This window comes from Erinaceus europaeus, chromosome 16, assembly GCF_950295315.1.
Source record: "Erinaceus europaeus chromosome 16, mEriEur2.1, whole genome shotgun sequence".
Lineage (NCBI taxonomy): Eukaryota > Metazoa > Chordata > Mammalia > Eulipotyphla > Erinaceidae > Erinaceus > Erinaceus europaeus.
The window spans coordinates 42,738,735-42,761,307 of record NC_080177.1 but is presented as its reverse complement, the minus strand read 5'-3'; the positions used below and the strand labels follow the sequence as shown (position 1 = coordinate 42,761,307).

Here is a 22,573-nt window from a genome sequence, read left to right as displayed (position 1 = left end):
TTCGAAAGTTCAATGAAAATGAAGACACAAGCTATCAAAATATTTGGGACACTACTAAGGCAGTACTGAGAGGGAAGTTCATAGCCATACAAGTACACATTAGGAAACAAGAAAAAGCACAAATAAACAGCCTGATTGCACATCTTAAAGACCTAGAAGAAGAACAAAGGAACCCTAAAGCAACCAGAAGGACAGAAATCATTAAAATCTTCCCAAAAATGAAAGTCCTGGACTAGGTGGTTTTACAAATGAATTCTACAAAATCTTCAAGAAGAACTAATACCTCTACTTTTAAAAGTCTTCTAGAAGACTAAAGACACTGGAATACTCCCTGCCAGCTTCTATGAAGCCAACATCACTCTGATACCAAAAGCAGACAGGGACACAAACAAAAAAGAAAACTACAGACCAATATCTATGATAAACATAGATGCTAAAATACTAAACAAAATTCTAGCCAACTGGATATAGCAGTATATTAAAAAGATTGTTCATCATGACCAAGTGGGGTTTATCCCAGGCATGCAATTTAATATACCTAAATCAACCAACGTGATCCACCACATCAAAAAAAGCAAGACCAAAAACCACATGGTCATATCAATAGATGCAGAGAAAGCCTTTGACAAAATACAACATCCCTTTATGATCAAAACACTACAAAAAATGGGAATAGATGGAAAATTCCTGAAGACAGTGAAGTCTATTTATAGCAAACCTACAGCCAACATCATACTCAATGGTGAAAAACTAGAAGCATTTCCACTCAGATCAGGTACTAGACAGGGCTGCCACTATCACCATTATTATTCAACATAGTGTTGTAAGTTCTTGCCATAGCAATCAGGCAGGAGCAAGGAATTAAAGGCATACAGATTGGAAGAGAAGAAGTCAAACTCTCCCTATTAGCAGATGACATGATAGTGTACATAGAAAAAGCTAAGGAATCCAGTAAGAAGCTTTTGGATATCATCAAGCAATACAGTAAGGTGTCAGGCTACAAAATTAACATTCAAAAGTCAGTGGCATTCCTCCATGCAAACACTAAGTTATAAGAAATTGAAATCCAGAAGTCAATTCCTTTTACTATAGCAACAAAAACAATAAAATATCTAGGAGTAAACCTAACCAAAGAAGTGAAAGACTTGTATATTGAAAATTATGTGTCACTACTCAAGGAAATTGAAAAAGACACAAAGAAGTGGAAAGATATTCCATGTACATGGGTTGGAAGAATTAACGTCATGAAAATGAATATACTACCCAGAGCCATCTACAAATTAAATGTTATCCCCACCAAGATCCCAAGCACATTTTTTAGGAGAATAGAAAAAATGCTACAAATGTTTATCTGGAACCAGAAAAGACCTAGAATTGCCAAAACAATCTTGAGGAAAAAGAACAGAACCGGAGGCATCACACTCCCAGATCTCAACTGTATTATAGGATTGTCATCAAAACTGTTTGGTACCAGAACATGAATAGACACACTGACCAGTGGAATAGAATTGAGAGCCCAGAAGTGAGCTCCCACACCTATGGACATCTAATCTTTGACAAAGGTGCCCAGACTATTAAATGGGGAAAGCAAATCTCTTCATTAATGCAAAAGCATGCAGAAGAATGAAACTGAACCACTATATTTCACCAAATACAAAAGTAAATTCCAAGTGAATCAAGGACTTGGATGTTAGACCACAAACTATCAGATACTTAGAGGAAAACATTGGCAAAACTTATTTCCGAATACATTTTAAAGACATCTCCAATGAAACGAATCCAATTACAAAGAAGACTAAGACAAGCATAAACCTATGGGACTACATCAAATTACAAAGCTTCTGTACAGCTAAAGAAACTACTACCCAAACCAAGAGACCCCTCACAGAAGGGGTCTAATACATTAAACAAGAGGCTAATAACCAGAATATATAAAGAGCTTGCCATACTTAACAAGACAACAAATAACCCCATCCAAAAATGGGGGGAGGACATGGACAGAATTTTCACCAGAGAAGACATCCAAAAGGCCGAGAAACACACGAAAAAATGCTCCAAGTCTCTGTCATAGAAATGTAAATAAAGACAACAATGAGATACCACTTCACTCCTGTGAGAATGTCATACATCAGAAAAGGTAACAGCAGCAAATGCTGAAGAGGTTATGGGGTCAAATGAACCCTCCTACACTGCTGGTGGGAATGTAAATTGGTCCGACCTCTGTGGAGAACAGTCTGGAGAACTCTCAGAAGGCTAGACATGGACCTACCCTATGATCCTGCAATTCCTCTCCTATGGATATATCCTAAGGAACCCAACATACCCATCCAAAAAGATCTGTGTACACATATGTTCTTGGTAGCACAACTTGTAATAGTCAAAACCTAGAAGCAACCCATTTGTCCAACCACAGATGAGTGGCTGAGCAAGTTGTGGTATATATATACAATGGAACACTACTCAGCTATAAAAAATGGTGACTTCACCATTTGAAGTCGATCTTGGATGGACCTTGAAAAATTCATGTTAAGTGAAATAAGTCAGAAACAGAAGGATGAATATGGGATGATCTCACTCTCAGGCAGAAGTTGAAAAACAAGATCAGAAAAGAAAACACAAGTAGAACCTGAAATGGAATTGGCATATTGCACCAAAGTGAAAGACTCTGGGGTGGGTGGGTGGGGAGAATACAGGTCCATGAAGGATGATAAATGACATAGTGGGGGTTGTATTGTTAAATGGGAAACTAGGGAATGTTATGCATGTACAAACTATTGTATTTACTGTTGAATGTAAAACATTCATTCCCCAATAAGGAAATAAATTTTTAAAAAAAAGAAAGAAAAAGAAGGATGACTATGGGATGATCTTACTCTCAGGCAGAAGTTGAAAAACAAGATAAGAATACATCCTGAACTGGAAGTGGCATATTGCAGTAAAGTAAAAGACTCTGGGGTGGATGGGTGGGGAGACTACAGATCCAAAAAGGATGACAGAGGACCTAGCGGGGGTTGTATTATTATATGAAAAACTGGGAAATGTTATGCATGTACAAACTATTGTATTTACTGTTGAATGTTAAACATTAATTTCCCAATAAAGAAATTTTAAATAAATAAATAAAATAAAAAGATGATGTTGTGTTCTTTGGACAAAAATGGAGGGAACTGAACATGATTATGCTTAGTGAAATAAAGACATGGAAGACAACTAGTTTCACTCATACGTGGAATATAGAGAAATGATACACATAAGCTTGGAGGGAAAAAAACAGAAGCAAGCAAACTGTTTCAAAGACTTGTGAGAACTATGGTGGTTATCTTTGGGAGAAAGGAAGGTGGAAATACATAACTTTGATGGAGGGTGCAGTATGGAACGACACACTATAATCTTACAATATTGTAAGCAACTATTAGTCACAAAAAATAAATTAAAAAATAAACTAAATAAAAAAATTTTAAAGGATTTTGAGAACTATAGTGGGTCTTCATTGGGGGTGGGGGAGAACTTCTGTGGTGGGTACAGCATGGAACTATACCCCTGTAACACTATTTTATATAATTTTATACTTACATAATTATAATTATATACATATTGTTTTATATAATTGTAATTAATATTGTAACTGTAAACCATTATATTAAGTCACCAATTTAAAAACGATTTTAAGAGAAAGAATGAAAAAAGAAGGGGGCCGTGTGTTAGTGCAGCGGGTTAAGCGCACATGGCACAAAGCGCAAGAACTAGCACAAGGACCAGTATTAAGGATCCCTATTCCAGCCCCCAGCTCCCCACATGCAGGGAGGTCACCTTACAAGCAGTGAAGCAGATCTGCAGGTGTCTATCCCTCTCTCCCCTTCTGTCTTTCCTTCCTCTCTTGATTTCTCTCTATCTAAAAATGACAGCAATAACAACAATAATAACAACAACAATAAACAACAAGGGTAACAAAAGGGAAAAATAGCCTCCAGGAGGAGAGGATTCATAGTTTAGGCACTGAGCCCCAGCTATAACGTTGGAGGCACAAAATAAATAAATAAATAAATAAAACAAATTAAAAATTTTTAAAAAAAAGAATGAAAAAAGAAAAGCAGGAACCGAAAGAACCAGGAAGAACTACAAAACCTAAATGAACCAATCAGACAAAGAAAGCAGTTATTAAAAACTTTCCCAACAATAAAAGTCCAGGACCACATGACTTTACAAGTGAATTCTACAAAATCAAAGGTCTTGGGGTCTTTATGGAAAAAAAAAAAAAAGCAGGAGCTAAATGATGTCACCTTGCAGAATAGACACACTACTATGTGTGAAGACCTAAGTTCAAGTCTCCGAGCACCACAAACAGTAGGGTAGTACTATAAGTATCTTTCCCAACAACAAAAGTCCTGGACCAGATGGCTTCACAAACGAATCCTACAAAACTTTCAGGAAACAGTTAGTACCCATACTTCTTAAGCTTTTCCATAAGATTGAAGAAACAGGAATACTCCCTTCCACCTTCTATGAAGCCAACATCACCCTGATACCAAAAGCTGATAGGGACACAACAAAAAAGGAAAAACTACAGACCAATATCTCTGATGAACATAGATGCCAAAATATTAAACAAGATCTTGGCCAACCGGATACAGCAACATATCAAAAAGATTGTTCATCATGACCAAGTGGGATTCATCCCAGGAATGCAAGGCTGGTTCAACATCCATAAGTCAATCAATGTCATTCACCACATCAATAAAAGCAAAGCCAAAAACCACATGATTATCTCAATAGATGCAGAGAAAGCCTTCGACAAAATCCAACACCCATTCATGCTCAAAACTCTACAAAAAATGGGAATAGATGGAAATTTCCTCAAGATAGTGGAGTCTATATATAGCAAACCTACAACCAACATCATACTCAATGGACAGAAGCTGAAAGCACTCCCCCTCAGATCGGGGACTAGACAGGGCTGTGCACTGTCTCCATTACTCTTCAACACAGTATTGGAAGTTCTTGCCATAGCAATCAGGCAAGAGAAAGAAATCAAAGGAATACAGGTTGGAAGGGAAGAAGTCAAGCTCTCACTATCTGCAGATGATATGACAGTATACATAGAAAAACCTAAAGAATCCAGCAGAAAACTACTGGAAGTTATTAGGCAATATAGCAAGGTATCAGGCTACAAAATCAATGTACAAAAATCAGTGGCATTTCTTTATGCTAAATCTGAAGAAGAAGACATGCAGAAATCACTCCCCTTTACTGTTTCAGCAAAATCAATCAAATACCTAGGAATAAAGTTAACCAAAGAAGTGAAAGACCTGTATGCTGAAAACTATGAGTCACTACTCAAGGAAATAGAAACTGATACCAAGAAATGGAAAGATATCCCATGCTCATGGATTGGAAGAATAAATATCATCAAAATGAATATTTTCCCCAGAGCCATATACAAATTTAATGCAATACCCATCAAAGTTCCACCAAGCTTCTTTAAGAGAAAAGAACAAACACTACAATCATTTATCTGGAACCTGAAAACACCTAGAATTGGCAAAACCATCTTGAGGAAAAGAAACAGAAATGGAGGCATCACACTCCCAGACCTTAAACTATATTATAAAGCCATCATCATCAAAACAGCATGGTACTGGAACAAAAATAGGCACACAGACCAGTGGAACAGAATTGAAAGCCCAGAAATAAATCCCAACACCTATGGACATCTAATCTTTGATAAGGGGGCCCAAAGGATTAAATGGAAAAAGGAGGCTCTCTCCAATAAATGGTGCTGGGAAAACTGGGTTGTAACATGCAGAAGAATGAAATTGAACCACTTTATCTCACCAGAAACAAAAATCAACTCCAAATGGATCAAACACCTAAATGTCAGACCAGAAACAATCAAATACTTAGAGGAAAACATTAGTAAAACACCTTCCAACCTACACCTCAAGGACATCTTTGATGAATCAAACCCAATTGCAAGGAAGACTAAAGCAGAAACAAACCAATGGAACTACATAAAATTGAAAAGCTTCTGCACATCCAAAGAAACTATTAAACAAACAGAGAGACCCCTCACAGAATGGGAGAAGATCTTCACATGCCATACATCAGACAAGAAACTAATCACCAAAATATATAAAGAGCTCAGCAAACTTAGCACCAAAAAAGCAAATGACCCCATCCAAAAATGGGCAGAGGATAGGAACAAAACATTCACTACAGAGGAGATCCAAAAGGCTAACAAACATATGAAAAACTGCTCTAGGTCACTGACTGTCAGAGAAATGCAAATTAAGACAACACTAAGATACCACTTCACTCCTGTAAGAATGGCATACATCAAAAAGGACAGCAGCAACAAATGCTGGAGAGGCTGTGGGGACAGAGGAACCCTTTTACATTGCTGGTGGGAATGTAAATTGGTACAGCCTCTGTGGAGAGCAGTCTGGAAAACTCTCAGAAGGCTAGACATGGACCTTCCATATGATCCAGTAATTCCTCTCCTGGGGTTATACCCCAAGGACTCCATAACACCCAACCAAAAAGAGGTGTGTACTCCTATGTTCATAGCAGCACAATTCATAATAGCTAAAACCTGGAAGCAACCCAGGTGCCCAACAACAGATGAGTGGCTGAGAAAGCTGTGGTATACATACACAATGGAATACTATTCAGCTATCAAGAACAATGAACCCACCTTCGCTGACCCATCTTGGACAGAGCTAGAAGGAATTATGTTAAGTGAGCTAAGTCAGAAAGATAAAGATTAGTATGGGATGATCCCACTCATCAACAGAAGTTGACTAAGAAGATCTGAAAGGGAAACTAAAAGCAGGACCTGACCAAATTGTAAGTAGGGCACCAAAGTAAAAACCCTGTGGTGAGGGGTAGACATGTAGCTTCCTTGGTTAGTGGGGGGTGTGAGTGGGTGGGAGGGATGGGTCACAGTCTTTTGGTGGTGGGAATGGTGGCTATGTACACTCCTAGTAAAATGTACTCATATAAATCATTAGTTAATTAATATGAGGGGGAAAATCAATGGTATGTCTCAAAGTTTTTCAAAACACAAAATGAATCTTTTTAATATATAGGCTGTGTATTTGATATGTGGACTCTCTCAAAAGCCTAGACCAAGTAGATCAGAAGCATCCAATAGCACAGCTATATACAAGATACTGGGTACTGTACAAAAAGACTTTTCAAAGGTAACCCAATTACCAAATAATGTGATGATAACATTAACTGTTGATTGTCTTTTTGAACCCTAAGACAGCAGGAACCCCACATCTCCACTATAGAGCCCCTACTTCCCCGTCCTGGAACCCTTGGATAGGGCCCACTTTCCCGTATGCCTCTCCCAATCCATATCAAATAATATTGCATCCGCCGATCACAACCTAACCAATGCAACGATTGCCACCTCAACATGCTTCACTTCAGACTGTGTCCAGAGACTTCACGTGTGGAATGACAACCCTTCAACTTCATTACTCGGGTGAGACCTTTCCTTTCATAATATACTCTAATTCCATCCCAGATGGTTCACTTTCTAACAAAGTCCCAAAACCTAGATATAGACCAGTTTCTGTGAGAGAGAGCATATGTTCACACGTATCCATAAACTACTGCAAAATATATACCTGAAAGCAGAAGTACACTAGAGTTTGCAGTGAGTACCTCCCTAACACTTCCTCTCCACTATTCTAAGCTTTGGGTCCATGATTGCTCAACAATTTGTTTGGCTTTGTATGTTAACTCTCTTTTCAGTCACCAGGTTCCAGATGCCATCAGCATGCTGGCCAGGCTTCCCTGGATTGAAGACCCCACCAATGTGTCCTGGAGCTCCGCTTCCCCAGAGACCCACCCTACTAAGGAAAGAGAGAGGCAGACTGGGAGTATGGACCAACCTGTCAACGCCCATGTTCAGCGGGGAAGCAATTACAGAAGCCAGAACTTCTACCTTCTGCAACCCACAATGACCCTGGGTCCATGCTCCCAGAGGAATAGAGAGTGGGAAAGCTATCAGGGGAGGGGGTGGGATATGGAGACTGGGTGGTGGGAATTGTGTGGAGTTGTACCCCTCCTACCCTATGGTTTGTTAATTAATCCTTTCTTAAATAAAATTTTAAAAAAAGTATCTTTCCCTCTTTGTCATTCATTTTCTCCCTCTCTACTTCTCCCCTTTACCTCCCCCCATCTTTCTTTGTCTATCATCCACTATCAAAAAACTGGAAACAGTGGAATCAAGCAAATTTCATGTTCCAGCAAAAACTACGGTGGAAAAAAAAAGAGAATATAGTGTTCACTTATAAAATGAAAAGCCACAACTTTTACCTATAATTGGGTTTTTTTAAATATTTTCTTTATTTATTAATGAGAGAGACAGGAGAGAGAGAAATAACCAGACATCACTCTGGTACATGTGCTGCCAGGGATTGAACTCAGGACCTCATACCTAAGAGACCAACACTTTATCTACTGTGCCACTTGCCGGATAATTATAATTGGGTTTTTTATAGTTTACCTTTTACCCAAATTTTATGAAAATCATAGAGGAGAGAAAAAGGAAGAAGGAAACCAAGTAGAAAGCAAAACAAAACATGAGCAGGTCTTAGTTGGCAATAAACCTACAACATTAAATTGGAAATATCCATGTAAACTCATGTCTTTGACAAATTGTAGTTCTTAAGTCTATCATAAAAGAAAGTACTAGTCTTCATTCAGTGGTAGATGGTATAAATAGACCCCAGGTTAACCTGAGTCCAAAAATCTAAAAATTCCATGCCAAAAAAGTTAAATAAGAGGGGCCAGGTGGTTAGGTTCTCAGATTACAGTGTGCAAGGATTCAGGTTCAAGCCCCTGGTCCCCACCTGAAGGGGAAAAGCTTCATAAATGGTGAAGCAGGGCTGGAGATATCTATCTATCCCTCTCTCTCTCTCCTCCCCCTCTCTATTTCCTTTTGTATCCAACAATAATAAATGATATTTTAAAATAATTTAAATAATTTCTTCCTCCTCCTTCTCTTTCACCTTTTCTTCTTCCCCCCCCCCGCCCCGTTTATACTCAAGTAAGTGATGGAATTACCTATACCTTTTTATATATTTTTTCCCTTTTGTTGTCCTTTTTTTTAAATTTTTTATATATATTTATTTATTCCCCTTTGTTGTTTTATTATTGTAGTTGTTGTTATAGATGTCATTGTTGGATAGGACAGAGAGAAATGGAGAGAGAAGGGGAAGACAGAGAGGGGGAGAGAAAGATAAGACACCTGCAGACCTGCTTCACCGCCTGTGAAGTGACTCCCCTGCAGGTGGGAAGCCAGGGGCTCCAACCCTGATCCTTGTGTAGGTCCTTGCACTTTGCGCCACGTGCGCATGCGCTACTACCCGACTCCCTGCCCTTGTTTTTTATTGTTGTTGTAGTTACTGATGTCTTCGTTGTTAGGTAGGACAGAGAAAGAAATGGAGAGAGATGGGGATGACAGAGAGGAGGAGAGAAAGACACCTGCAGACCTGCTTCACCACCTGTCAAGCAACTTCCTTGCAGGTGGGGAGCTGGTGGCTCAAACCGGGATCCTTATGCGGGTCCCTGTGCTTTGCCCCTCAGGTGCTTAACCAGCTGCACTATAGCCCAACTCCCTCCTATACTGTTTTTGCACTGAACTACGAACTGTGTAATAAACAGGCTGGATTGAGAAGGCTGCTAGACACTTTAAAAGTCCCACTGACACTAGCAATGATGAGCTTCTTACCTTGTAACCTCCTCCCATCCACAGGCAGGACTAATAGCAAAATAATAGTAAAACCTATATAGTCTTGTTATACCATTTCCTACTTGTTGGTATGCTTCTAATTCTGCTTCTAAAACCCCTTCTGTTTCATTGGTTTAATCCCCCCTGTTTAACACTGTATTCTATTTACATAAACCACTGTTAACTAAGCACCACCCTGCCTCCAGGGCATTGGTTTAATCCCCACTGGTTCATGATGTCTTTTTGCTCTGCCCCCTCTCCTAATACACCCTGATTTTCACCAATCTCTTTTCGCACCACCCTCTCTATGTCACATCCTGTTTCCACCCTACTTGGCTAGTATATATAAGGACAGGATTGTGATTAGAGATAGCTTACATTGTGCTGCAGTCTACATGAATAAAGAGATACTGCTTCCCAGCTCAGCCATGAGTCCCTGATCCTCTGTCTCCTGCCCGAAAAGCTAGCCCGGCACCTACTATTTTATAGTATGTCTACATGTTTCTGTGTTATCTGCCATTCAAGAAAATTTAGATCCTCTATGTAGGAAAATAGGCCAGAAATAAATCTGTGTAAAATTGATGCCAACAAATACACTGTTAAAACCCAAAACTGTTTTAATAACTCTAAAGCAAAACCAATAAATAGTAACTAAATAAATAAATGGGTACCCCTTCCATACTTACAAGAGAACATGAGCAACAATGGCATTCACATCAAACAAGGCATCAGTAGGGAATTCTCTGAGTAATATGTTGCTCCTATAAAAAGTAAAAAAAAAAAAATTACAAAGTATCTCCCTGAAATTAAGTTCACTACAGTTCTTTAATGGTATAGCCTATACCATATCCATTTCTTCATTACCTATCAGAGCACCAGTCATATTACACACTCAAATATTAAATATACACTCAAGATGTATGTTGACTTTGAGAAGTATAGGTCTAGAACTGACAAAAAGACTTGAAAAAGCAATGAATGCAAACAAGACACCCTACCAAACCTATTACACACATTCTCTCATTCTCTCTCTCCTTCCCTCCCTTTTCTTTCCAAATAGACTAGAAAGGAGACAACTACTAGGAAAAAAGAAAGGAGAAATAATCTCTCCTTACTTCCTAGGCCAAATCCCAAGCATTGGAAGAAAGGATTCTGAACAATTTCAGACATGCAGGTAAATTCACAATCTGGAAAATGGCAGATGCTTCAAAATATAAATTATGTGGGCCCACTTAAAGAGAGAAAGCTTCACAAGTGGTGAAGCAGTGCTGCAGGTGTCTCTCTTCTTCTAGTCCTCTCTATCTCCCCCTTTCTCTCATTTTCTCTCTGTCCAATCAAATAAAAAATTAAATTAAAATAACTAATATAATAAAAATTAATTATGTTGGTTAAGGATGGAGAGAACTTAGTGAAGATGGGGTGTAGTGACTTATATGCACCAAGTGCAGGTATGAAAATATTCCTAATATCTGATAATTCTGTAAAATGATGTTGTTACTAATAAAAATAACCAAGTATGCTTATTTCACATCCAAATATGGATATTTTTAAATTTATTTCTTTATTGGGGAATTAATGTTTTACATTCAACAGTAAATACAATAGTTTGTACATGCATAACATTCCCCAGTTTCCCATTTAACAATACTACCCCCACTATGTCATTTATCATCCTTCATGGACCTGTAATACCTATTTAAAACACTAAAACTGCTAAGTATTTACTCACCAGGTACTTTTCGTAGGAATTTACATAAAATACTTATGAATATCAAATACAAACCTGTGATGCAGGCACTATTCTCATTTTATAAATAAGAAGGCTAACATGGAGGCCAGGCAATGGTGTACCTGGTTGAGTGCACACATTACATGCACAAGAACTCAGGTTCAACCCCCCAACCCCCACATGCAGGGAAAAGGACAGTGCTGCAGTTGCCTTCCCTCTTCTCTCTCTCCCTATCTCTCAATTCCCTCTCAATTTCTCTATCTCTACCCAAAATAAATAAATAAAAAGATTTTAAAAAACCAATATGCCTTTTTAAAAAAACTAATGTGCAGATTAATAAATCTATTATTTAGACTTTTAGCTAAATTTCATATAGCTTGCAGTGCAGACAATTTAATTCTGGCTTAGTGATATTTTATGTACTTGAACATTTAAAATTTATATTTGTCTATCATTCTCAAAAAAAAAAAGTTTACCTGAATAAATATGCTTTCATCAAATCTTTTTCTTTTCCACAGTATCTTGATGTTTCTTCCTTGACACAATTAACCTTTAAAAGATTATATTTAAGGCTTAGAGTATTTACCAAAAGGTCAAGTTTCTGAGCTAGAGAAACAAATAGGAAAATTAAACATTACAGTTTGTTTCTAGGTCACATCTGATATTTTACTTTTCCTTCTGATTTGCATCCTATAATTGCTTACTTACCCAAATGCTTGAGGTAACTCAAAGGAACTGTTTCTATAGCTAAGACTTACATCTAATTATACCTGAGCATACATTTTATTCAAACTGAGGAAGCAAGTATAAAAAAGTTCATAGATAGAAAGTAAGTAGGCAGAAACAGGAGGAAATAATGAAAGCAGACAAAAAATTAGGAAAATCCAGGAAGCATGGAAGTTACTCCGAATCCAAAAAAGCATTTCATCAGGGAGTCGGGCTGTAGCGCAGCGGGTTAAGCGCAGGTGGCGCAAAGCACAAGGACCGGCATAAGGATCCCGGTTAGAACCCCGGCTCCCTACCTGCAGGGGAGTCGCTTCACAGGCAGTGAAGCAGGTCTGCAGGTGTCTATCTTTCTCTCCTCCTCTCTGTCTTCCCCTCCTCTCTCCATTTCTCTCTGTCCTATCCAACAACGACAACAACAATAAAAAAAAAAAGGGCAACAAAAGGGAATAAATAAATTAATATTAAAAAAAATTTTTTTTTAAAAAGGCATTTCATCAGTGGGAACACAGGTCAGGAAGATACTATTGATATTCTCACCCAAAATTTACTTTCCTTCTTTGCATTGCTAACAGAACTTCACTAAAAGCAAGTGACGCATGAAAAGTTATCCAGAATCCCCAAGAGCTAAGTATGTTAGAATTGGTAAGGATTCTAGAGGAATCTTTAAAAGAAGCTGACTAGTACTCTTCCACTCCTTCCTGATTAAAATAAAATAAAGTAAAATAAAATAAAATGGGGCAGGTAGTGGTGCACCTAGTAAAGCAGATGTCTCTCTTTGTCTCTCTTCTTCTCTGTGTCTTCCTTCTCTCTCAACTTCTTTTTATAAAAAAAGGAAGAAAAAATAGAAAGAAAGAAAGAAAGAAAGAAAGAAAGAAAGAAAGAAAGAAAAGGTGGGATGTGAAGGGGTAAAAAGTGACAGCTAGGAGTGATGGATTCATCATGCAGGTACCAAGCTCCAGCAATAACTCTACTAGCAATACAAATTAAATTAAATTAAAATTCAAGATAGAGCAACAGCAGTAGTCAGACACCATATAGAATCTTTCAAAAAGAAACACTCGCTAAGGGTGACACAGCATAGAAAACTGAATCCTAACCACTGGACCACCAGGAAAGTATAGCATAAAGAATGGGGATGGTATTCAAGCAGCTTTGCCAGTTCTTGTTAGTTTATCATCTGAACTTTACATGCAAAATATAAGTATCACCTTAGGCAGAAATCTGAAGGTAAAATAGAAAGCAGAAGAGCACAAATATAGGATGGCAAGTTAAAAGAATATCACATCATTATTGGTCAGGGATGATGTGGGCATGAAGAAAATGAGAAAAAGAAAGTAGAGATTTAAGAGACATTTCACAAATGCAGTAAGCAAAAGAATACTGGACATGGAGGCAGGTGATGACACATCTGGTTAAGAGCACATGTTACAATTGTGTACAAGGACCCAGGTTCAAACCTGCAGCCCCTACTTAGAGGAGAAAGCTTCACAAGTAGTGAAGCAATACTGTGGATTGGTTGGCTTCTTTCTTTCTTTCTTTCTTTCTTTCTTTCTTTCTTCCTATCTATCTATCTATCTATCTATCTACTGGTTCCTTCTAGATTTCTATCTCTATCCAAAAGCAAATAAATAAATAAAAGAAGACTGAACATAAACGTGCAGTATGGGAGAAGGGAAGGACAGAGCAAAAGGAAATGAGATTCCTAAACAAAACAAAAGCTGAAAGAAGAAAAACAGCTTTATTTTGGACTTTATAAGTTTTCTTAAGCCAGGATTTTTGTTGATGTCAGTTTAATTTGAACAGAGTTTGAGGAAGCAGATGAACAATTGGGGAAGCTACATTTGTAGCTACATTTGTTTTCGAAAAAGCTCTAAAAGGAGAACTGTATTCAGAAAAGACTTCTGGAATAAAAAATTAGACTTCTCTGAAGAGGTGATATTTTCACAAACAACTTAAGTAATGAAACAATGCATACAAATATGTAAATATACAGAAGAGATTAATTCTAAGCAGAGGAAGAAATATTTATTAAGTAATACAAAAATGACAGCTATGTGTCAAGAATAAGTTGAACAATGTAGAGGTTAGAAAGTAAGCCAATGGCCATAAAAAGTAAGAAGTCTCCATTTTATCTCAGTGTGGCTAAGTAAGTTATTTGTGAGGGTAGCACATCTGACTGACATTTGGAGGAGACTTGGTAAGACAAGACAGAAAGGCAGACAATCATTAGAAGGCTGTTGTGGTTTCTGAGATGAGAAGTGATAGTTTGAACAGAGGAAGTTAAAGTGAAGGTGTAAGAAGTGGTCAGATTTGGAAAGTTTTTATAGTAGAAATTAAAGGATTTAATGACAGACTAGTTATGATTTAAAAAAAGTCAAGGATGATTCAAAATATCTTTGTTTTAAAATCTAATCTGTTGGCTGGGGAGGGGGATCATGCTTTTCATGTGTGAGACCTCAGGCTCCATCCCTAGTACTACATGATTGAGCAGTGCTCTGGTCTGTCTCTCTATTCCTCCTCCTTCGCCCCTCATTTTCTCTCCTCCCAACCACATCCTGCCACATAAAATAAATAAATCTTTTTTAAATTAAAACCTACTAAAGAGCTAGGCAATGGCACACCTACCTGGTTGAGCATACCAGCACATCACCATGCACAAAGATTCAGGAACAAGCCCCTGGTCCCCACATTTAGGTGGGAAGCTTCACAAGCAGTAAAGCAGTGGTGCAGCTCTTTATCTTTCTCCCTCTTCTTCCCCCCCATGTCTATCTCTATCTCTATTTCCTTTTTCCTCTTAATTTCTTTGTATCTAAAATAAATAATAAAAAATAAACATTTAAAAAAGCAAATAAATAGAATCTACTTTGATATATATAGTAAAGCAAAAACCTCTCTCTTTTGTTATCACTTGCATGATACATCTTTTCCCTTCATTTACTGTGAAAATTTCTGAAACCTTTATTTTTAAAATGCATTTCTTTTCTGTAAAAAAGGACTTTTGTATATATTTTAAGATTTGTTTATTAATGAAAGAGATGGTGGGGGTGTAGAGAGAGAGAAAGAGAGACAGAGATTGCATACATGCACTAGAGCACATGCAATTCCAGGGCTTGAACTTAGGACCTTATACTCTAAAATCCTAACACCTATACTACCCCCCTGCTGTGCTATATACAATTTCTTATTTTTTTATTTTTATTTTATTTTTTATTTAAGAAAGGATTAACAAAACCATAGGGTAGGAGGGGTACAATTCCACACAATTCCCACCACCCAATCTCCATTTCCCACCCCCTCCCCTGATAGCTTTCCCATTCTCTATCCCTCTGGGAGCATGAACCCAGGGTCATTGTGGGTTGCAGAAGGTAGAAGGTCTGACTTCTGTAATTGCTTCCCCGCTGAACATGGGTGTTGACTGGTCGGTCCATACTCCCAGTCTGCCTCTCTTTTTCCCTAGTAGGGTGAGTCTCTGGGGAAGCTGAGCTCCAGGACACATTGGTGGGGTCTTCAGTCTACGGAATCCTGGCCGGCATCCTGATGAGATCTGGAACCTGGTGACTGAAAAGAGAGTTAACATACAAAGCCAAACAAATTGTTGAGCAATCATGGACCCAAAGCTTGGAATAGTGGAGAGGAAGTGTTAGGGGGATACTCACTGCAAACTCTAGTGTACTTCTGCTTTCAGGTATATATTTTGCAGCAGTTTATGGATACGTGTGAACATATGCTCTCTTTCACAGAAACTGGTGTATATCTAGGTTTTGGGACTTTGTTAGAAAGTGAACCACCTGAGATGAAATTAGAGTATACTATGAAAGGAAAGGTCTCACCCGAGTAATGAAGTTGAAGGGTTGTCATTCCACACGTGAAGTCTCTGGACACAGTCTGAAGTGAAGCATGTTGAGGTGGCAATCATTGTGTTGGTTAGGTTGTGATCGGCAGATGCAATATTATTTGATAAGGATTGGGAGAGGCATACGGGAAAGTGGGCCCTATCCAATGGTTCCAGGACTGGGGGAAGTAGAGGCTCTATAGTGGAGATGTGAGGTTCCTGCTGTCTTAGGATTCAAAAAGATAATCAATAGTTAATGTTATCATCACATTATTTGGTAATTGGGTTAACTTTGAAAGGGACTTTTTTTTTAACAAGAGGTTACAGAGAGAAAAAAAGCAAGAAAACCAGAGCCAGGAATCACCTTGGGAAATTTGTGCTTACAAATCAATCTGCCTACCCACTGTGCCACCTCCACAGGGCTATAACGTATCTCTAAAGAGCTTATAGCTATGTTTGGCTACTAAGTTTGAAAATAGTTATTTGAAAACTTAGTCCTTGTACATTTTAACTTTTTCTTCATCAATCCTTATGAAATCCTAAGTTTTGAAAATAACTTCACAAAGATGTTTTTTTCTGATCTTTCCCAAACAACGGTTTGTTACAACGGTTACTATGTACACAGTTACTCATTACTGGTTTAATAGTTATTATAGAAACAGCATGAGCATTTAAGTATCATACTAACCTAGTAATTGATTTCTTAATTTCAGTCGAAAGTCTTATTCAGGGACCAGGTGGTGGCACACGAGGTTAAGTTCCTGCACTACAGTGAACAAGAACCTGGGTTAAAGCCCCTGGTCATAACCCCCCTAACACCTGCAGAAGGAAAGCTTCACAAGTGGTAAAGCAGGTCTGAAGGTGTTTCTTTGTCTCTTTCCCTCTATATCTCCCTCTCCCCCTCAATTTCTTTCTGTCTGTATTCAATAATAAATGAATAAAATTTTTAAAAAATAAAAGAAAGTTTTATTCAAAAGCACCTCAGAGATGACTGTCATTATCATCCTATACTATAACCAGTATACAGTATACCAGTATACCTCTATTGGCATTTCAAAAAAATTTAATGGAATATCATTATGACTACACACATACACAGTTTCTGTACTGGTTCAAGACAGAGCTCCTGAAACAACTGTAATTTCCTGAGTAAGAAGACAGCTTGGAGAATGGCAACATAGCTCACCTGGAAATCTGCTTGCTTTGCATGAAACACCACATGAGAATACTACAGCACAGAGGAAAGCTTTAATGCTGTGGTGTCTCTGTCTCTCTCTCTTTCTCTAAAAAGTTAGACTGAAGCAGTGAAGTCCCAAAATTGACTTAAAAAATAAGGCTATGAGTTTTTTGTTCTAATATTTGATCTTTAACTTTAGTTTCTGCTTTAAGAGCTTCTAAGAAAGTATAGACTTAGAACAACAATAAATAAAAGGATGATTTCTCTGACATTATTTTAAAAAATAAACTCAGGGATTTGGAAATAGCTCACTGAGTGAAGTACATACTTTTACCATACACAGGAATCTGGATTTGAACCCTATCACCACATTAAGCCACCATGCTAGGAAGAAGCCTCATAAATAATAGAGGTGTATAGTGGTGTCTCTCCTTCCCATCTCTTCCTCTCTGACTCTCACTCTCAATATAAAAATAACAATAAGAAGAACAAATAAATACTGTTAGACATAGTTGAACCATGTACAGAGGCCCAATGATAATCCTGGCAGAAAAAAAAAAAAAAGGACTTAAAACAACAGTGTAGAAAAACCGCTTCAGTCAGCTCAATTTTTATACCTATTCTGTGCTAATACAAACTTAGCATATAGTTGAGCTATGGATATCTACTATGCGGTATTTGTCAGACAAAGAAAAACAAAGCTTAACAAAGAAAAGCGTAGTGTAAGAAGATGATTAGAGGGCTATGAAACCTAATTCCATCAGGACTCTGAGAGAAAAGAGAAAAAAAAGGAAAAATATTCTGAAGTAGTAATAGGTGTAGGTATGACTTAAAAAGGAAAAGAAGACAGGACCATAGGAAAAATGGGCAAAAATATAAATAAATAGATAGACAGATAGACAGACTGACACCTATAGAAATAACAGTCAGTCCATATCTGTGATCTTGGGAGAATTATTGCAGTTTTCAATGCAGGGGATGGAGACAGAAAAGAGTTGGCAACAGTGTGGAACTATACCCCTGTTATTTTGTAATTTTGTAAATCACTAACTATACATTTAAAAAAAGAGGGGACTGTGTGGTGGCATACCTGGTTGAGTGTGCACATTACAGTGTGCAAGGACCCTGGTTTAAGCCCTCAATCCCAACCTGCAGGGGAGAAAGCTTCACAAGTGGGGAAGTACAACTACAGGTGTCTCTCAGTCCTTCTCCCTAACTATATCCCTTTTCCTTCTCAAATTTCTCTGTTCCTATTCAAAATAAATTGAAATAGAAATAAATAAAATAATTTTTTTAAAAAAGCCTAACTAGAATTTTTAAATGGCACTATAAGTCCCAATAGAATAAGCTCAAAAAGTAAAACTTAGAGTAGGGCACCAAAGTAAAAACCCTGTGGTGAGGGGGAGGGTGGATATTCGGCTTTGGGCGGGGGGATGGGAAACAGTCTTTTGGTGGTGGGAATGGTGTTTATGTACACTCCTATTAAAGTATAGTCATATAAAACACTATTCAATTAATATGAGAGGGGAAAAATTGATCATATGTCTAGAACTCTTTAAAACACAGACTGAGGCTTTTTAATACATAGGTTGAGTCTTTGATATGTTGACTCTCTCAAAAGCCTAGACCAAGGAGAACAGAAGCAACTAGTGGCACCGCTATGTACAAGATGCTGGGTATTATATACCAAACCCTAACAAAGGGACTTTTCAAAGTTAACCCAATTACCAAATAATGTGATGATAACAATAACTATCCATTGTCTTCTTCCCTAAGACAGCAGGAACCTCACATTTCCACGATAGAGCCTATATTTCCCCCAGTCCTGGAACCTTAGGGTGGGGCCCACTTTCCTGCATGCTTCTGTCAATTCATATCAACTAATACTGCATCCGCCGATCGCAACCTAATCAACACAAAGAGTGCCACCCTAGCATGCTTCACTTCAGACTGTGTCCAGAGACTTCAGGTGTGGAATGACAACCCTTCAGCTTCATCACTTGGGTGAGACCTTCCATTCCAGGTGGTCCACTCCCCAATAAAGTCCCCAAACCTAGATACAGACCAGGTCTATATCTAGACAGAGCATATGTTCACACGTATCCATAAACCAGGGAAAAATATATACCTGAAAACAGAAGTACACAAGAGTCTGCAGGTACACAAGAATCTACCCCCCCAACACTTCATCTGCACTATTCCAGCCTTTAGGTCCATGATTGTTCAACAATTTGTTTGGCTTTGTATGTTAACTCTCTTTCCAGCCACCAGGTTCTGGATGCCAGCATGATGCTGACCAGACTTCCCTGGACTGACGACCCCACCAATGTGTCCTGGAGCTCCGCTTCCCCAGAGACCTACCCTACTAGGGAAAGACAGAGGCAGACTGGGAGTATGGATCGACCAGTCAACGCCCATGTTCAGCGGGGAAGCAATTACAGAAGCCAGACCTTCTACCTTCTGCAACCCACAACGACCCTGGGCCCATACTCCCAGAGGGACAGAGAATGGGAAAGCTATCAGGGGAGGGGATGGGATATGGAGATTGAGTGGTGAGAATTGTGTGGAGTTGTACCCCTCCTATCCTACGGTTTTTTTAATGTCTCCTTCTTAAATAAAATAAAAAGTAAAACTTAAGTGTGAAGTTAAATAACTTTAAGTAGCTTTTTCTGTGTACTAATTTATGCAAAATTTGAAGTTATCTGTACTTCAGTTTACTCTTATGAAAAAATAATTTTTCCAATCTGAAAAAAATATGTGCAACAACATACATATGTATTTTTAGATAATCAGCCTTAAGTCATGCCGTTTATGGAAGACTTGTCACAAAAAGTTTACTAAAATAATATCTTTCTACCTTTGCAACTGAAATTCCATAGTCCTGAAGGGGTTTAACAGCCTTATTCAGTTCTTCAAGAAAAACAGTGGTGCCTGAAGAATCTAAAATAAGAAATGTTTTATGACAGGCTCCTTAGGAAAGATAAATTTTTTAATAAAGTTCAAAATTGCAGAAGAATATATCAATTTGTCCAACAATTATGTAATAACAATCAACCAACTAAACAAGCATAGTCTCTTTACTATTATTTTTTACCATAACATATTATAACTTGTAAGTAACCTTAAAAACTTTCTAAAACAACAGCCCAGTAAGTAAATGATAAACTTAAACCTAACATTTGGAATTATTTTTCCAAGTTTGAAACCATATATAGAACTCACCTGGACATGTGCACAAAACTTCCCTGAAATGATTTTAAATTGCCTTAGGGAGCCCAAAGAAATGTAAGTTCATTTCATTACTAACCCCAAGAAAAGTATTTCTTTATTTTTTTTTAATTCTTTATTGAGGAATTAATGTTTTTACATTCAACAGTAAGGAATAGTATTTTTTTAAATGAAGTCTTAAATGAGAATTACAATCATTAATTATGTTTAACAGCTACGCACCTTAGCCCAGTATACCTAATGCTGCAGCTAAAGTATTAAGCTAAAGCATTAATCATATACTATCAACTAAAGTTTTAAAACACCTTAAAAATATGCTAGATATCAAAAAGTATGATTTCAGTGTGAACTGCAAAAAAAAAAAAAAAAAAAGGCACATAAACAGGCTGAATGACTTGGCCAAGGTCACAATGCAGGTCAAGTTAACAGATTAAAGAGCTCACATACAGGTAGGTATATTACAGTAGTAGCTTCACAGTACATATTACTAATTCTGGAAGTAAGTTCTAGTTAGTCTATTGCTAAAATAACAGTAGAAATATAAAAAAATAAAGTAAGACACTTACCAGAATGACAAAAATAAGCTAAGGAAGCTTTTCCTGGTTGTAAAGTACTAAAATATTTCTGAGGACTGAGTTCTGGTAGAGAGTCTATCGCTGAATTACACAAAATGCACATAACAACAAAAGAAATGCCAACTCCAAAAACATTGAAACTGGAAGACATCATCAGCTGTAAATGGATATGGGAAGGAGAATTGTTTTGTTCTGTTCAGTGTTGTATTCTGTTGTTTAGAATAATACCTGGCAAGAAGAGTTGTTCAGCAAAGTTTTGCTGAATGTATTTGTTAAATAAATCTGTAAAAAGCATAATACAATGTATTATGTGTATAATACTTGATTTTGATAATATCTTACTATTTCCTTCCAGTACAAGTTTGAGTGGGGTGAGAAATAGCGACACTGATTTAATACTACTACTGATGTTTGACACTTGAAGATATCAAAGATAACAGGAAAATGCAGCAAATAAGTTTAACAAATATTTACCTGAGTATGCTATGCTAATAGATATTTTAAGGGTTATAAAATAAATATTCAAACCTTATCCAGCCTTTTTTAAAATTATCTTTATTTATTGCATAGAGTCAGAAATTGAGAAGGGAGAAAGGAGGAGAGAGACAGAGAGACACCTACAGCCCTGCTTCACCACTTGTGAAGTATTCCCCCTGCAGGTGGGGGCCAGGAACTTGAACCTGGGTCCTTGCACATTGTAACATGTGCATTTAACCAGGTGTGACACAACCCAGCCCCTTCTTTTTTTCAGCCAGGACCATTGCTGGTACTCAGTGGTCATTTTCCTTTATTTTTTCCCCCTTTATTAGCACAGAGAGAAACTCAAAGGGGAGGGTAAGATAAAGAAGGAGAGAGAAAGAGAGACACCTGCAGACCTGCTTCTCCACTTCTGAAGCTTCACCTCTGCAGGTTGGGAGCAAGAGCTAGAATCCAAATCTTTCTACATGATAATGTGTGTGCTCAACCAAGTGCAATACCACCCAGCCCCTCTAGTCTACTTTTTTTTTTCTAGTCTACTTTTTAATCTAACATTTTATCTTTCTCTACCTAGAATGGGTTGATAATCATGTAGCTATTTAATATCATTAGCATGGTAATGAGATATCAAAACTATATGTTTAAAATATATATACTTTATTCATTAAATCCTCTCAAAGATCATTTCTAAAACTAAAACATTCTGTCTATATAATGGGCATTTTAATAGTTAAGATTTAACTTAAATATAAATCAGTATCTTTTTCAACTCTTATTTTAATCTAATTCTACTTTCAGAACATAAACATGTTCTAGTTATTTCCCACTCACCTTTTTCTCTTTCATGCTATGCTTACTCTGGTGCCATCCTGTTTCTGCTGCCAATTCTTTGTCTTCTATTTTACTGCTTACAAAATTCTCTTAGCTTACTTTTCTTTTAGGAAGTTTTTCTGCAGCTGATTTTTTTTCTAATTTTAAAAGAAAATAGTTTAGGAGATTTAATGCAACATAGAAAATATACCTTTAGAAGATAAAGATACATGCACAGGGATAGGTAAGGATTGTGTTTTAAATTTCTTATTTG

At 37.5% G+C, this 22,573-nt stretch overlaps 1 protein-coding gene across 4 annotated transcripts in view; it reads right to left on the bottom strand.

Moving 5' to 3' along the window:
* The window catches only part of TXNDC16 (thioredoxin domain containing 16), a 104,275-nt gene that overhangs the window by 73,242 nt on the left and 8,460 nt on the right, over positions 1 to 22,573 (bottom strand). For 3 of the 4 annotated variants that reach the window (XM_060174959.1, XM_060174958.1, XM_060174957.1), the window contains exons 2-6: positions 22,321 to 22,457; positions 21,004 to 21,169; positions 20,067 to 20,149; positions 11,951 to 12,024; positions 10,432 to 10,506 (exon numbers count right to left, since the gene is read on the bottom strand). In XM_060174959.1, the coding sequence (XP_060030942.1) occupies positions 10,432 to 10,506; positions 11,951 to 12,024; positions 20,067 to 20,149; positions 21,004 to 21,169; positions 22,321 to 22,335 (413 nt within the window). In that variant the 5' untranslated portion in view covers positions 22,336 to 22,457. The remainder of the gene's footprint in view (positions 1 to 10,431; positions 10,507 to 11,950; positions 12,025 to 20,066; positions 20,150 to 21,003; positions 21,170 to 22,320; positions 22,458 to 22,573) is intronic. The other variant, XM_060174960.1, reaches the window with a different exon arrangement.